The sequence below is a fragment of the Poecilia mexicana genome, unplaced genomic scaffold, assembly GCF_051168715.1.
Source record: "Poecilia mexicana isolate PSO_F unplaced genomic scaffold, ASM5116871v1 scaffold_7, whole genome shotgun sequence".
NCBI lineage: Eukaryota > Metazoa > Chordata > Actinopteri > Cyprinodontiformes > Poeciliidae > Poecilia > Poecilia mexicana.
In genome coordinates this window covers 4,592,866-4,608,574 of record NW_028263376.1, presented here as the reverse complement: position 1 = coordinate 4,608,574, position 15,709 = coordinate 4,592,866, and the positions used below count along the sequence as shown (strand labels likewise).

General features: G+C 39.1%; 2 protein-coding genes across 2 annotated transcripts; both read right to left on the bottom strand.

Moving 5' to 3' along the window:
• Nucleotides 1-1,409: 1,409 nt before the first annotated feature.
• LOC106915439 (keratin, type I cytoskeletal 18-like) lies at nucleotides 1,410-6,116 on the bottom strand. The gene is made up of 7 exons (XM_014983030.2): nucleotides 4,894-6,116; nucleotides 4,067-4,149; nucleotides 3,833-3,989; nucleotides 3,484-3,648; nucleotides 3,244-3,369; nucleotides 2,575-2,798; nucleotides 1,410-1,580 (listed from the first exon to the last, which is right to left on the bottom strand). The coding sequence occupies exons 1-7, from the start codon at nucleotides 5,296-5,298 to the stop codon at nucleotides 1,457-1,459; spliced, it is 1,284 nt and encodes a 427-aa protein (XP_014838516.1). The 5' UTR covers nucleotides 5,299-6,116; the 3' UTR covers nucleotides 1,410-1,456.
• Nucleotides 6,117-6,208: 92 nt separating this feature from the next.
• krt18a.1 (keratin 18a, tandem duplicate 1) lies at nucleotides 6,209-12,780 on the bottom strand. Its single transcript, XM_014983029.2, has 7 exons — nucleotides 12,218-12,780; nucleotides 9,994-10,076; nucleotides 9,442-9,598; nucleotides 7,508-7,672; nucleotides 7,274-7,399; nucleotides 6,858-7,078; nucleotides 6,209-6,771 (listed from the first exon to the last, which is right to left on the bottom strand). The coding sequence occupies exons 1-7, from the start codon at nucleotides 12,662-12,664 to the stop codon at nucleotides 6,654-6,656; spliced, it is 1,317 nt and encodes a 438-aa protein (XP_014838515.1). The 5' UTR covers nucleotides 12,665-12,780; the 3' UTR covers nucleotides 6,209-6,653.
• Between the last annotated feature and the right edge of the window lie 2,929 nt (nucleotides 12,781-15,709).

The window sequence follows — 15,709 nt, the reverse complement described above, 5'->3', positions numbered from 1 at the left end:
CAGCTCAGGCTCGCACCCAGGGTTATTTATGCCTTGATTCAGCTGAGGCTGAAAAGGGGTTATTTGTTTTGGACGGTTCACGGGGGTTTAGACTGACTGATATAAACTAAAATAAACATAAAGCGACAGATAAGACCTCACTGACCGCCACCAGCATGGCATGGGAGTAAAGGCTGTTGGCCGATAATCAGACAAGGCGTAGTACCGGAGGTCAGAGGGAATTTCTCAGAAGTAGAAAGAATTTCCTGAAGTCAGTGTCGACTTAGATGTGTAGAAGGAAAGGGAAGGGAACCAAAAACCAATTAGTGTGTATGGAGTGGACATTCCTTCTTGCATCCTCATTCTTGTTTCTTAGTTTGTGTTGATTCAAGTATTCAGTTCACATGGAATTTTTAAGAATTCAAGATACTTTCCTCATTCACTCAACTTAACTTCTACATTTGGGAAACAGCATAGAAAATAATGAATACATCTTGAATAGTCAAAGGTGTTTGGATTCAGGTGTTGTCCAGATTCACTCTACACTGAGCTACAGCTAACACTAAAAACATTGTGTGTTAAGCTTTCAGTGATAATTCGTATTATTTATGCATGGTGTTTGTTGCTATGGTTTCTTGCTTTAGTGTTTTTCTCTTTCTGCATGTGTAGAAGCAGACTTTGAGTGTTGACTTGTAATTCCTCCAATCTTCTTTCGCTCCTCTTATCTCCTTTTCCTTTAAACTTTTCCCTCCTGGCTTTTTTTCTGAGTCCATTATATTTTAAATAAACTCAAAGCAATTTTTAACTTCTGGACAGCACACATAAAAAAAGTTAAAATAGTCAACAGTCCGTCTACATATGGAAGACGTTCACTGTAGACATATATTTCTATGATGGCCTAACATTAGAAACAATAGGTATGAACTTGTGAAGGTTCTGGACACCCAAAATAAGACCACATCAACCATTACATAGTCACTATTTGCACTCCTGCCAGGCAGACGTAATTATGAGGCACTTGCCAGTATCCGGTGTCATCCTGCACCATCTCTCAGCAACTGGCATCAGTGTCAGTGTTTTAATGTTGTATAATGAGGGAGTGAAAGCTTTTACATGTAGTTATTAAAAAAGTATTTCATAAAATAAAGAATGGAAGGGTTCACGTGATACAGATGAAGGGGAAAGACCATTGAAACCTTTTTTTTTTATTCATCACAATTTGTTTCTAATAATTGTATTGATGTTAATTATTTTTATTTATTTATTTTCGTTAGCAACCAAGCTCTGTCCGAACTTTAAGCTTTTTAGATCTTTAACACAAAAACATTGTCCTGCTTTTTGTGATAGACCAGCCCAAAGTAGCGCAAAGTGCTTTCAACTCTGTGCTTTTAAAACTCATCAAAAACACCACAAAGAAGTCACACACATGATTTGCAGTTTTTACTTTCAGGTTTTATTCTTTATGATGTTTTGGTTATTACAAGGTTTGTTCAGTGGATTTAACATCCTTGCTTTGTGCCACCACTTTCCCATCCACCAGAGTCTGAGTGACTGTCACCACTTGAGTCTGCACCTTCTTCTGCTCAAGGGCGTCCTCCAGTCTGTTAGATTGAAAAAGAAGAGAAAAAAATACAGTTAGTCAGAGTTTACAGTTAAATATGATGTTTTGATACTTTAAGGCAGTGGTTCCCAAACTTTTTCTTCTGCGCCCCTCCAGTGGTTCCCAAACATTTTCTGCGCCCCCCCTATGGATTACAAATGGCTGTCTGGTTGAAACGACATGTGTGACGGGGAAAAATGAATGTACGTAGCTGAAAATAGACACCAACATCGGTAGCCTACAAGGTACTTGTTAAGCTTAAGGTTCTGTATTGATATTAGCTAGTCATCTTTTAGCTAACATTACCTGCATCCAACAACTTTACTCAACTCAGTCGGTTAGTTTGGAGGGAAAAACTGTGAAAAGTTCTTTGCGTTTTGCTGGTTTGCTGCCGTGATTCTAACACAAACCTACGTAGCTCCGCACAGCAGCAGCAGGTCTCCTTCACTGGTGTAAACCCAGCGCGAGCGTCGTAGCGCTCATGTTGCGTTTAAAGGCGGCTCGGAAAAACAGGTTACAACATGTTAACAACGGATTAAACAGATTTAACTGCTGATAAAAGTGACAGAGGACACAAATATGGGAAGTGTGGAAGCCTCTACTGTATCAAATTGCCATAGGAATAACAGAGAGTTGGCCATTCTAAGGTAAAAACCCAGCGCATACAGTGTTCATGTTTTGTTTTGTTTTTTTCATCCAGGGCATCCAGCGTGCCCCACAGTTTGGGAACCTCTGCTTTAAGGTAAAGGCAGCCTTGTTAAAATTCAGCATCTGAAATGTTGCATTGACACAAAATAATCCCTTTTACTTTCCCTATCAGTGGTACTCCATCAGTCTTTGCATGAAGCTTATTTAAATTAGATTAGAATAGATATGCAAAATCATGTCTGGGGTGAACAAATGCTTGTTTTGTGTGGTTAATCACTCAATGCTTTCATTACCTGCACCTGGAGATACACTTTTGCATCTTGCCCATTGTGTCTCTTCATACTCACTGTAAGTCAGCTCCTCCGTCCAGCAGCCTCCTGTACTCGCCGATCTCAGCCTCCAGCTTCACCTTGATGTTTAGCAAGTTTTCGTACTCTCTTGAGTTTTGCTGGATGTCGGTGCGGATCTTAGCTAGCTCTTCCTGCAGCCTCAGGATGATCGCATTGTACTTCTCCACCTCCATGTTATACCGCATCTCAATGTCACGCAGGGTGGCCTCCAAGGCGGCTTTCTGTCAGAAAACATGATTTTTCAGCTTGGATTAGAAGAATATTACATGTTAAGGTTTGGTTGGTGCAGTGTAACAGTTAGTTTGCCATAAAATGGTACCACTGGGTAATAAAATCAGTATTTTGATTTCTCAAAAGTTTTATGGTTTTAGCTAGAACACCACAACCTCTCACCCTAGTTTTGAATTTTTATTTAGATAAATGTTAAGTTCTGGTTTCAGACAATCTGACAGAGACACTTTTTTGAATAGATCAAATGATCTCTGTCCAAAAATGTTAAAACCTTTTTAAGGAGCTTATCCTCCCTTTATACTGTAGGTCCAGTGCATTTTTACATTCAGTAGTTTGTCACTATTATTTCAAAATGTTCTTATGTGAATAATATTATGTGAAATCCCATCCCATGATGGCATTATAAGAGTGAGGATTCCATAAAGTGATTGTTACCATACTGAGCGCGGATTGAAGTTCAATCTCCATGGCTTGTTGTCTCCTCCGAGTTTCGCTCACGGTTGTTGTGGCCTCCTTCAGAGCTGTCGAGCTCTCAGTCACCTGGACCTGCACCTCTGTGATCTTAATACAAAATAAAATACATGAAGTTTCTACAAGTAATACTTCAGAAATACATAATTCAGTAACTTAAAATCTTACGTCAGTTTATAGCTTCTAAGCTGAATTGTGTTCTACCTGAGATTCATGCCATGCTTTGAGTTCTTCCTGGTTCTTGAGTGCTATCCTCTCATACTTCTCTCTCATTTCCTCCATTATTCTGGCCAGGTCGTGGCCTTTAGGAGCATCAACATCCACATGGACGCCAGCCTGTGCAATCTGGGCACGCAATTCAGCGACATCCTGTTGGGGAGGAAATAGTCAGGGAGTGATTTCCTGAAAGGTTAGACGGGTCATCCTATGCAAAGAAGTTAAGAAACAAGCGATTTGTCAAGAATGTTGGTTCTTTTGCACGTGAGTGATGGAACTGAAACAGAAATTCTCCTTGAACAGTTGTTCTCATCTCACTACTCATAAAAGCACTTACATCTGCATGGTTCTTCTTCAAGGTGATCAGCTCTTCTTTTAGAGACTCAATGTCCCCTTCGAGATGCAAACGTGCGACATTAGTGTCATCCAGAAGCTTCCTGAGTCTGGCAACGTCAGCCTCCACAGTCTGCCTCATGGACAGCTCATACTCCATCCTGTGAATGCATCCCTTACATCGGACAGGTTCGTGATGACTGGAATAAACCTTCATTTTGAAACCAACAATACTCACTTGACTCTGAAGTCATCTGACGCCAGTCGTGCATTGTCAACAGCAATTGCAAGATGGGCGTTACCTTTGACCATTTCAAAGATCTGAAAGGTTTGAGGAAAATACAATTATTTTATTTATAATGGAATTGTTTTTTTTTCCAATGATTATGTATTTTCAGTTTTCAAGTAACTTCCATCACAAAATGTAACTAAATTATGTCGAGTCAATCGCTGACCTATAATAGGCAATAAACTTTGGTTGCCACAAGGTTTATTATCAGACTGTGGTCATAAATGTTTATAAATCAGTGCAGATAACCAGAGCCTTTGTAGTGTAGAAGGTGTAAAGCGACGTGGCCACAATTGACTGTTGCCTAAGCCTGAAAAGACATTTACAAGGTTTCACATGAAGTACAACTAAAAAGACATTTCGGTGCGTTATCTTGCCATAATAACTAACTTCAGTTGTTAAATTAAAACACTGCAGCTCTTAAAGCTCAGTCCGGATGACTGATATACTAGAGAACTGCCTTGGATCCAACTCCCCTCTTGACTGTCGACTATAGGAGCTAGGTTCCACCAAACAGAATAACATTTACTGAAAATATATAGATGAATGGATGGAGTGTTATGTTGCTTTTGTTATTTTGTGCTATGACATAGAACCCTGTCATTTTGAGTAATTTATCTGATAGAGGCCCGGGGAGTGGCTTCTTCCGATCAGAACAATGACCTACTGAGTTAAACTTAAAAAACACCCATGTAAAGGGGTTTTAAGAGAGGGCTAAAATGTTACATAAAAGTGTGAGCTATCCATTGGTTATTGTGATGAAGCTTTTTGCTCACCTTGCCTTTCAGGTCCGCGATGATGGCATAGTACTTGCTATAGTCCCGTCCTTCCAAAGGCCCTCTCTTCTCAATGACCTCCCTGATCTTGATCTCCAGACTTTTGTTGGCCTTCTCTAGATTCCTGACCGTCTCCAGGTAGCTGGCAAGACGGTCATTCAGATGCTGCATGGCAATCTTTTCATTTCCAATTGCCAAGGTTCCAGAGCCTGACTCAGAGGATTGGTAGTCGTACCCCCCACCGAAGCCGCTGCCAACCCGAGTGGAATACGAAGCGTTGGAGATCCTGGTTCCATGACCCCCAGCGCCTCCGCTTACGCTGTAGGCATACCCTGATGTCGGTCTGCCAGAGGCACTGGAGTACCCAAGAGTTTGGGAGGACTGGCGTCTATACAGAGACTCCATGGCTGAGAGAAGTTTGCTGATCAATCAAATGGATTATTGACACAAGTTGGAACAGACGAGCTGGCAGCTGAGAGTGGAGAACAAAGGACGTGTTTGGGGGTCTTATATATATCCCTGAATATCGGTACTCCTCCCTGGCACTCCTCTTCTATCTTTATTACATTTGTACCTTTGTTAGACTTTGCCCCTTTCAGGCAATATATCTATAAAAGACTAAAGGTGTGCTGACTTTTCATGTGTAGTAAAGAAATTGTATCCATGGAAACTGGGAGACAACAGGAAGTGTGTCTCGCATGTCAAAATTAATGCCACAAAAAATGTTCAGGGTACCAAATGTGTGTATTTTTGCCATCTGAAAGCAATAAATTACTCACGTTTGGGGAACAACTTATACTTGTAAATTCATCAGTTGCTTTAGTTAATGTTTTTTTCTTTTTTTTACCATCTGTAAGAAACTATGGCTTGAAACAGAATGCCCTATTCATTTGGGAGAGAACAGATCAAGACTAACATGATTTCCACTAGTAGGGCCTTTTTATTCAAAATGAAAGTGGAAGAGTTTATTCTGGCAGAGACGTTCTACTAACAGGCCAAGAAAAACAATGCCAGATGGCTCAAAGGGCCCGTCGTTACCCAAACGTCTGTTCTCTACTTTGGAGGCTTAAAAGCTCTTAAAAGTTAACCTTCCTGCAATTGTGTGATTTTTATTTTTGCAGTATGAATCTCCACAGAATTGGTCTTATGGAAAGTAAATGCAGAGATCATCAGTGAACAAAGTGAAGGATATGATGCTTATCATACAGGAACTCTAGGAGGCCCATTTTTTATTACTTTGACTGCTTACAATTGTAACTCAAAGCAAAAGACCCTTTGATAGTGTGGAAGAAATAACACAGTTTGACATTCAGAGTTTTCTCAAAAGGACTTTATTGAAATGTTTAATCACCACAGAGCAGCAGGCAGACCAAATTGGGAAAAAGAAAAACCAAAGACAAAAACATGTATTTTGAAATTGCTTTTAATTGGACTCTTTTCAATTTTAATTTTTTCTGAATTTGTTTGTTTCTTGATAGATTGACAAAATCTTGCGAACTGTTGTAAACATCTAAAGGACAGCAAACTATGACATAAATAAACCAAGATTAAATAAATAACGGATGATTTTGTTTTCCTCTCATCCAATTTCCATCAGCCTCTGCAACAACTGTTTGACCTGGGAGTGAAGTTTAACAAAGAGCTTCAGATCTTATGAGTATCTCTTTGATTATAAAATTTGATAAATTTATAAAAACAAATACTTTGCTATCTGTTTTCTTGTTTTAGTGTTTGTTGGGCGTTTCAGTCGCATGGTGTGATTAAAGGTCTTTCGTTTCTGTGCTGGAGGAGACCACTTTCCCGTCCACCAGGGTCTGCGTGACGGTCATTACTTTGGTCTTGGTCATTGTTTTCTGCTCTTCTAAGGCATCCTGAAGCCTAGAGGAAAACATCAAATTTCCATTAGTCTCTATAAATTTGTTGAAGTAGAGTTTTTAGATGGTTTGCGCAAACATTTTACTCACTTGAAGTCTCCACCGTCCAGCAGCCGCCTGTATGTTGCAATCTCTGCCTCCAGCTTCATCTTTGTGTTCAGCAGGGCCTCGTAATCCTGTGATTGCAGCTGGATCTGGTTCCTCAGCTGTGTGAGCTCCGCCTCCAGGCCCAGGAGAACAGCATTAAGGGACTCTATCTCCATGTTGTAGCGCAACTCTGTGTCTCTCAGCGTACCCTCCAGAGAGATTTTCTGTAAGGACAATGAAAGGTTTAAAAGGGTTTACACGTTTACAGCTTACTCTGCAGTGACGGTGATCATCAGAGTGTAAAGCTTGTGTCAACAACGTAAAGGCGAGCAACCTGAAGAGAGTGTGCTGACTTGGACATTGTTGTGAGGAAGGACAAGCTTGTGTTGAGGTAAATGTGCTGACTGCAGGCTTCTTACCAGGCTCTTCTGTGACTCCAGTTCAATCTCCAGGGTTTGTATCTGTCTGCGCAAGTCGTTCACCTCTGTCTGGGCACCCTTGAGGGCCTCTGTGTTCTGTGTCACCTGTGTCTGAACTTCTACAATCTGAAATTAAAAGATGTGTTAATCACTTGATCACTGATTAAAGGAGAAAATCTTTCTTGAGTAAAGGCAGCTTTTTTCTTTCTTTTTTTTTTTTTTTAAATAATTTACCTGAGATTCATGCCACGCTTTGAGGTCCTCCTGGTTCTGCTTTGCCATCTTTTCATACTTAGCCCTAATTTCTGCCATGATCTGGGCCAGATCTTGACCTTTTGGAGCGTCGACATCTACATGAACACCAGACTGGGCTATCTGGTTACGAAGCTCCATGACTTCCTAAAAGCAACACAAAAATGGACACAAGTATAATTAGTAAACCCTAGGACTGTAATAATGAGACCAGCTCAATAAACCAATACTTGATGTGAATAGGACAAGATTCTAGCAATATTTCAGGGAAAATTGAACGTCTTTATATTTTTACAAACAATATAAGGCCTAATTCAGGTGACAGTGACTCAGATCGTAGGAGTTCATCGTCTAACCAGTGATTAATGGTTCAAACCCCCACTCTGTCCTTCTTGTCATTGTCTTTGGGGAAGACAGTTCACCTGTTTTGTCTGCTGGTGATGGTCAAAGGGCCCTGCGGTTGTATGGTAAGCTTACAATGTAGCTACAATGTAACTTTCCATAACAAGTGTGTAAATGGGTGAATGACTGAATGTAGTGTGAAGCAGAGTCCTCTGACTTGATAAAGCGCTACACAAGTACCATTTGCCATAGTTTATGCCTTCTTGTTTGCTCAACTATCCACCAAGCAATAGATCCTCCATGTAATTTACCTGCTCTGTAGGATCAGTTAGATTTTCCAGCCCAGATATTTGTGAATAGGTTAATATATTAAAGGTTTTATGAATCTCCAGTGGTATTTTAGAGAATGTGAAAGATTCTGTTTAGTGTAGACTTTTTCAGTTCAAACAGGATCAGATTTTAGGAGATTAAATGAAGTCCAGACTCAAAAAATCCCTCAAAAAACATTGAAGTTGCATTCATTGTTGTCAGTATGAAGTACACAGGTGGGATTTTAGTGGCAAGTAGCCCATAGCCAATTCATTGACACAGTATAAATGCTAATACCAAGAACTTCCAAAGACCTACCACCTGCTAAGATGGTGAAGTGAAGGGCTTCGTTCAAGGCTAATAATGTCACCAGGTTTTTATTGTTCAACTCAAGTACTGCTTCCTCTCTTTGTACAAAATTAGAGTTCTGCAGTAGAAATCCAGGATCACCAGCTTAAAGCATACATCTTTACATTCAGGGCACCTAGTAATGGCTTAAACGTAGTAAGAACAAAAATGTATACCTACAGCAACATGAGGGCAATGCACCACACAGACATCACTTTAATAGCAAATAACCAGACATTTTTTTAGATCTACTAGTTTTATGTTTTGCTTGGGTTTTTTTTTTATTTCTGTTAACCAAGAGTTATTTTCATTTTTGATCTTGTTTGGCTTCTCAGAAATGCACAAACAAATCAATAGTTAACTTACTGCAAAGCAAGCACAATGGATGACTGGTGAACTATGACCTGTCTGTGACTCCTGGCCTCCTCTAAGCCATAATCGTATGCTATGGCCAGATAAATATACAGGAGTCATATCTAAATCTTTGTCTGGGTACGTAAATAGTTAAATACTTTCCTCAGTAAACAAATGGCTGTGTTTTGGCTTCTCTGCTCGAATCCCAATCATTTTAATTCTGCGGTGCTGTCTGTTTCCAAGTATGGACTGTAAGGAATTTTATGAGGTGGCTTCCCACAGAATTCACACACAGATATTTTAGATGTCTTAGTGTATTTAAACGTGGAGTTTTCTCACGCCTGTTTTTAAGAACGCCCTGCAGTCCGATAAGCTGACCAAATAACATCTCTGTGTGCTATAGGTAAATAGCTAAAGCAGGAGTTAAGATGAGCGTGTGTGCAAATATTTATCCAGATACCTCAAGGGTGTGAACCTTTGCTCAAGTGTTTTCAGGAGTATTTCTTGAAGTATGTTTGTGCAGTGCAGTAGCATAGCTGGAATAGTGTCGGCTTTAAACTCACATTTTCATGGTTCTTTTTGAGGTGGATGAGCTCTTCTTTCAGGGCTTCGATCTCACTCTCCAGGTTCATGCGGCTCAGGTTGGTGTCATCAATGAGTTTCCTCAGACCGACGATGTCAGCCTCCACAGACTGACGAATGGCCAGCTCAGACTCGTATCTGAAAAATGCACAACCACAAACAGCATATCAGATAACAAATTGTCATCAGAAATATCTTGTGTTATGGAACGCTGTCATGTAGTCAAGGATCAAATCTCTTTTGTGTTTGTTTCTTTAGGACTGAATGTACACAAATTTTCGAGGTCAGCATTCAATTCTGCTGCCGCTAGCCAGCTGTGTTTGCTTACGTCTATGACACAACTGTAGCGTCTCCGCCACATATGATGCAAGGGTGCTGATTTATGACTACGAAACAAATGACTGCCTCCTTAGATCATGACAGGATTTATTCATTGCACTACCCAGACCCATTCTGTAGTAAAACAGGGTGTGTGCCCACAGATGTCTGCCTTTGTGTTTTACAATACTAGCGGTATAGCAGGCGGGTCTTACTTTACTCTGAAGTCATCGGCTGCCAGACGAGCATTGTCGATGTTGAGAACCAGTCGGGCATTGTCGGTGGTCGCATCAAAAATCTGGAAAATGTTAACAAAACAAATCTTAATACATCTTAGAGTTAAAGAAATAAGACGCCAAAAAAAAAAAAATACTCAAAAAAGAAAAAAAACAGATACCACTTATCCTATTCAGCACAATAATCTGATTTGTAGGTACTTTTTCATTTTACATTAATTTGAAACTAGCTAAGCTAAGCCAAGCTAAGGTCTGATTAAAGTTAAAAAGTATTACGCCTACTCGGAGCTAACCTAAGGTAGGAGGAGAATTACAACTAACTTAGATAAAATAGCTATATAAAGGGCTTTAACTAACATTGGTAGGAAAATGGCTAAGCTAGCTTGATTTCATACTATTAAGCAAACCACGGCTAGCAGCACTCAAGTAGCTAAACATAACACAATTTTTTAAATGGTCTTGCAATATCTCTTTGATAATTGCTTTTGAAAATTGTATTAAAACCTTTAAGTATTCCAACTAGAAGCTAAGCTTAGAAGGTAATGTAAAAAAAAAAAAAGTTTTACTGGTTCTGTACATTTATGGTAAGCCAGGCTAGATACCTGCTGGGAGCAGCAACAGAAGCTGCTAAATATTAAACATGAGACACATTTTTACAACTGTACTGGTTGAAATATTGAGAAATATTGAAAACTTAAAAATATATTCTGACACATCAAACAAAACATCAACTTTAAACTAAAGGATCATAAAATTTGCTTATTTCATAAACCTACAAGGGGATTAGGGAGAAAATGTCACTGCCTGTTGGTACATTCAGGGACAGTGGGAGTTAACCACTTTTAAAACCAGATGGCTTGCTTTAGCAGTCACGGTAAGGTTGATAAGGCTGGCATGAACAGCAGGTAGGCATCCAGGTGACAAAGTCCATGAGCCAATAAAAAACTGCCAGGCAGCTCTTCTGCTCCGGAGAGCAGGATCTATCCTGTTAACATTTGCATGACCCAGGTGGTGATTTGGTGGTTGTGTTTGTGTGTGCGTGTGTGCATGCGTGTGTGGGTGTGTGTGCTTGTCCACTCTTGTGATTGTGTGTGTATGTGGGTTTCTCCAAGGATAGTTGACTTTGTGTGTTGGTCTGGTTTAGCTTTGCTGTGACAGTCACTGTTTTCTCAGATAAGACTGAGGTGGGAGGGCACTAACTGAGCAATTTTATGTTTTAAGCATGACAAAAAAATAGCCAACCCTTACCCCCAATGTATATTTATATCAACTTTGCTCCCTTTGTATTTGTAAAACAAACCCAGTTTAATAAGGTATTTCCTGTTATGTGATTTGAAAGGTAAACTCCTTTATATCATTTTTTGCTCCAGATTTTAAAAAGAGAAATTCCATTTCTGCTGACCTTGATGTTCTAACCCTTTTGTTTAAAGGGTTAGAACAAAAGTACTTTTTGGGTTTCCCAATACTGAAGGAACCTAGCCAACACAAATGTAATGGTTTCATTAGATAAAAAACTCCTTTGACTCATTCTAACTCATTCTGATCTGTTTTTATAGAATATGAGGTAAACATCTGTGAACCAACTACTTCTAGCTCATTATTCATTTGAGTGACAGACTTATTAGTAAGATCTTAGGCTGGCATACAGAAGATAGAGATTGTCGTCTCTTGACATTCCCTTTTCTGTGTGATCTGCCTTCTTTCTGCTATTGTTCAGCTAGATACAATGAAAGAAAATGATAGTTGAAACTGTAATGAATGGGTCTGGAAGTTGACTTTTAAAGTCGGACTTTTTCCACTTTTGTTATGCTTTGGTTTCCTGTCTGTGCAATCGCTGACACTGTTACATTCCTCCTCCATACTGTTTCCGGTGGAGACTTTGGGCCCCTCTGGCATGCAGCGTAGGAATTTATTTAAAAAAAAATGCCTTGATGCTTGTAGGAGTTGCATTTTAATAAGAAAGCAGAGCTGTTCAGTAGTTTTATCACATTTGTAATGTTAGATCTTGCAGTTTTTCCTGTACTCTTTAGTCTTGATTGATTTCTTTTGAGGTCAACTCATCCCAAATCTTTCATTTCCCCAACATCTCATTGTGGTTCTCCTCTTTCACTCTAGCAATCCATCACATATTTTCTTTTCAACACTTCTTAATAAACACAATCCCATGTCTGCCCATTTCATCTCTCCACCTTTCCCTACTTACCTTCTTCCTCAGGTCATCAATGATGGGCTGGTATTTGCTGTAGTCTCTGAAGTCAGGTCCGCTCTTCTCCAGGGCCTCTTTGATCTTTATCTCCAGCTTGTGGTTGGCCTTCTCCAGGTTCCTCACCGTCTCCAGGTAGCTCGCCAGTCGGTCATTCAGGTTCTGCATGGCAAACTTCTCATTGCCCATGATGTCTGCGCTGTTTCCGCTCACCTGGACGCTGCTGGAGAACCCCCCTGCCCCGACGCCGCCTCCCATCCCGGCTCCCATCCCGGTTCCCAGGGAGCTTCTGTAGCTGGAGGACACGCTGATGCGGGAGCCGCCAGCACCGCCGTGGATGGACTGGGCCTTGTAGACAGGAGCGGAGGTGCGGGTGATGGACATGGCAGGGGCCCTGTTGCTGGTAGAGGAGCGCATGGAGTATGTAGTTTGCCTGGTAGTTTGCATGGTTGCTCTAGAGTGCTGAGACTCAGTGAGACAGACTGTGAGTCAAAGAGAGAGAGAGAGGCTGAGCGGGCAGAAATTGGAGCTCACAGACAAGCGGCAGGAGGAGAGGGGGAAGCCTTTAGAATATATAAGCGCGTGGACCAACAGGTCCGCCCCTCAGTCCACCCCTTAATGTCTCCTCCCTGTTTTCCAAACAGAGGTACTCAAAACCACATCGTTACACTTCTCAGCTCTCCTGAGGGATGTGAAGGAAAGTTTTGTAAGAAATAATTGACAATAATAGTTGGACATTTAGTGCAAAAAAAAAAATAAAAAAATTCAAGGCTTGTTTTAGTTTATTTAATCATTATTGATTTAGAAAGAATTTTAACATGATTGATGCCTTCTCAATATGGCATGCATTGTACCAGTTACAGATGTGAATATAGAAAATATTAAAATTAAGAAAAAATGTTAACAAGTTAACATGAATGGTAATTTGTTGGATGATGGTATGGATGAGTATAAAATTAAGTTCATACTTCTACATTGCAAAATCACAAAATTATGCCAAACATTTTGGGTCTAGTGCAAATAACTTAATACACTTTAAATAAGACAAAACTAACTCACAAGTAACTTTTCAGCAAGATATGAGTTTATTTTAAGTCAACAATTCCTTAGTACTGATGAAAAATGACTACTTCCATTGGGATAATATTTCACTTATAACATTGGAAAAATATCTAGTTATAAGTGAACTAATCTAATCTAATACTTTTTCTGTTTATATAATTGAGTTTACTTTTGTATTAAACTACTTCCAATGAGCTCAAACTCAAACCACTGACACATTTAATCTGGTCCAAATATGCTGGAGTTACAAAAACTCACTTTAAATTAAAAAATGTTTCACTTTACTTAACCAGTAACAACCATGTTGGTGTTATTACACTGTGATGTCACACACCCTCCACCCTAATTTTAGGGAATTTCACTCACCTAATTTCATCACCCCACACAGTGGACTGGATGAGGTCATGTCACTCATGGTGAGACAACTATTTCAACTGAAACAAGCAATTACTCTACATGTCATCAACTGGTTTATACTCATCTCTTACTGTGACATCTTAAACTGTCTGAAGAATTGCATCATGTCTGACAAATTAATCCAACATAAACTGTAATGTGTGTTTGAAGCATAGTTTTGTTCCAGATGTTCTGTGCACACTGTTTGTTGTCTGTGTCTCAGAGCCGGATGTCTGTCCGAATGCCCCCACCCCCTTTCCATAAAGGATACGGTCAAACAAAGGAACAATTCCACAGACTGTTAGTAGATACCTGAGAACAATGACTTTCTGCAGCAGTAAACATATTTCAGGGGCCCTCCTGTTGCTTTTTAACACAAGCACATTCCAAGGACTCACTAAACTACTTTGCCTGTAACAAAGATTAAAATCTGATGTGTTTTGGGGGGTTTTGGGCCTCTGCAGTTTTTCCTATAGTGCATGTTTGAGGGCTACAAAAACTGGGTGTTTTATAACACACCTATCTGTCACCACTGTTTCAAAATCACTTCAAGCTGTTAAGCAATGACAATACGTATGATTTGGAAATAGAAATGTCTTTCCACACATTGTGTGATGAGTTGGTAAAAACTTGTCCTAAGAAAACATTTTAGCTTAACTGTTTTACTTTTCAGTCAAATCTTTCCTTAGTTTTCTTTTTATTTTCATGAAGAAACATGCAGCCGGATATTAAAACACAAGGTCCTCCTGATTAAATTGAAACCATTCTTGTGCCATCATTGAGAATGAAAACAACAGATTCCTGTAAAGCAAAACCATGAAGTCGGTGCATGAGAAAATGCTTTGAAAGGCGATGTATTAACACCACAGCTAAAGCCAAAATTTCTATTCTTGTCTTTATTTGGGAGCAATTAGAGTTGCTTAAAGTAGTAAAGGGATGAATTAAAGATTTAAAAAATGACTTTTTTAAATGGATAATTATCAGTTTTCTCTCAATTTTCAGACAATAGCGACATCAGTCACGCTAGGTCCTTTAACAGAGAAGCATTTAGTGCATTTTTTTGGTTCATTTCGTCTGGTCTGTAAGGCTGCCACACCTAGCAAAACAAACATTAAGCTAAGAGGAAGATAACGAGTGTAAAAGAGATCATGTCGTGATGAACGATGGAGATTAGCCTGCCTCTGTAAGCTTTTCTTTGTGACAGAGAGGGGGTTTTAAAGAGTCTTTTAAAAGAAAATATATCGGCCTTTCTAGCTTACTCAGTAAGAAATCCCTACTTGTATAACAAAATATAAGCAGAAGTACACTGAAGTTTAAGAGTTTATGTTTTTTTAGGAATTAGCATCAGTGGAGAGCAGCACTATTCCATTTTTATTTCTCCATTTATGTTCAATGGAGAAATAAATATCCAAGAAATATTTTGACATTTCAACTGATGCTAAATGATATCATCACCTAATATTTACAAAGGGCTATGTGCATGTTATTAATCTGGTAGCAGAGATAACATCTGGAGATTAGCAATTAGTGAGTAAAACACATTCTAAATATCCATAATTACAAATCAGCTTTTGTTTCAATGTTTTTATGTTTATTTATAGTTATTTTTGTTTCACTTTTTGTTTTAGTCTTTTAAATATGATGATTGTTGGGAATCTGCACTTTATAAACAGATGGAACCAAAAGACTTTAAAGGCTGGCTTGTGCTTTAGCCCTGTTGTCCACTGAGGTACCTACTAAAAGACACTAATACATCATTATTAGGACCAAGACTGTAACTTATTATTTTAATTAATTAATTAAATAGATTTTAATGCATTCATGTTTTTAATGGAATTACTTTTTTTTTTACATAAAAAGGTTGATAACTCCTCACACATGATGAATATTCATATAATGGAGAAAACTTTCAAGTCTAAAATAGTGAATTGAACATTTTGGTTTTTCACTCTGACTAAAATCTGTCCTCACAGAAACATTCCCTCAGTAAAACATGATACCTGGTAAGATAAAACAGAGAATCTTGTCTTGATT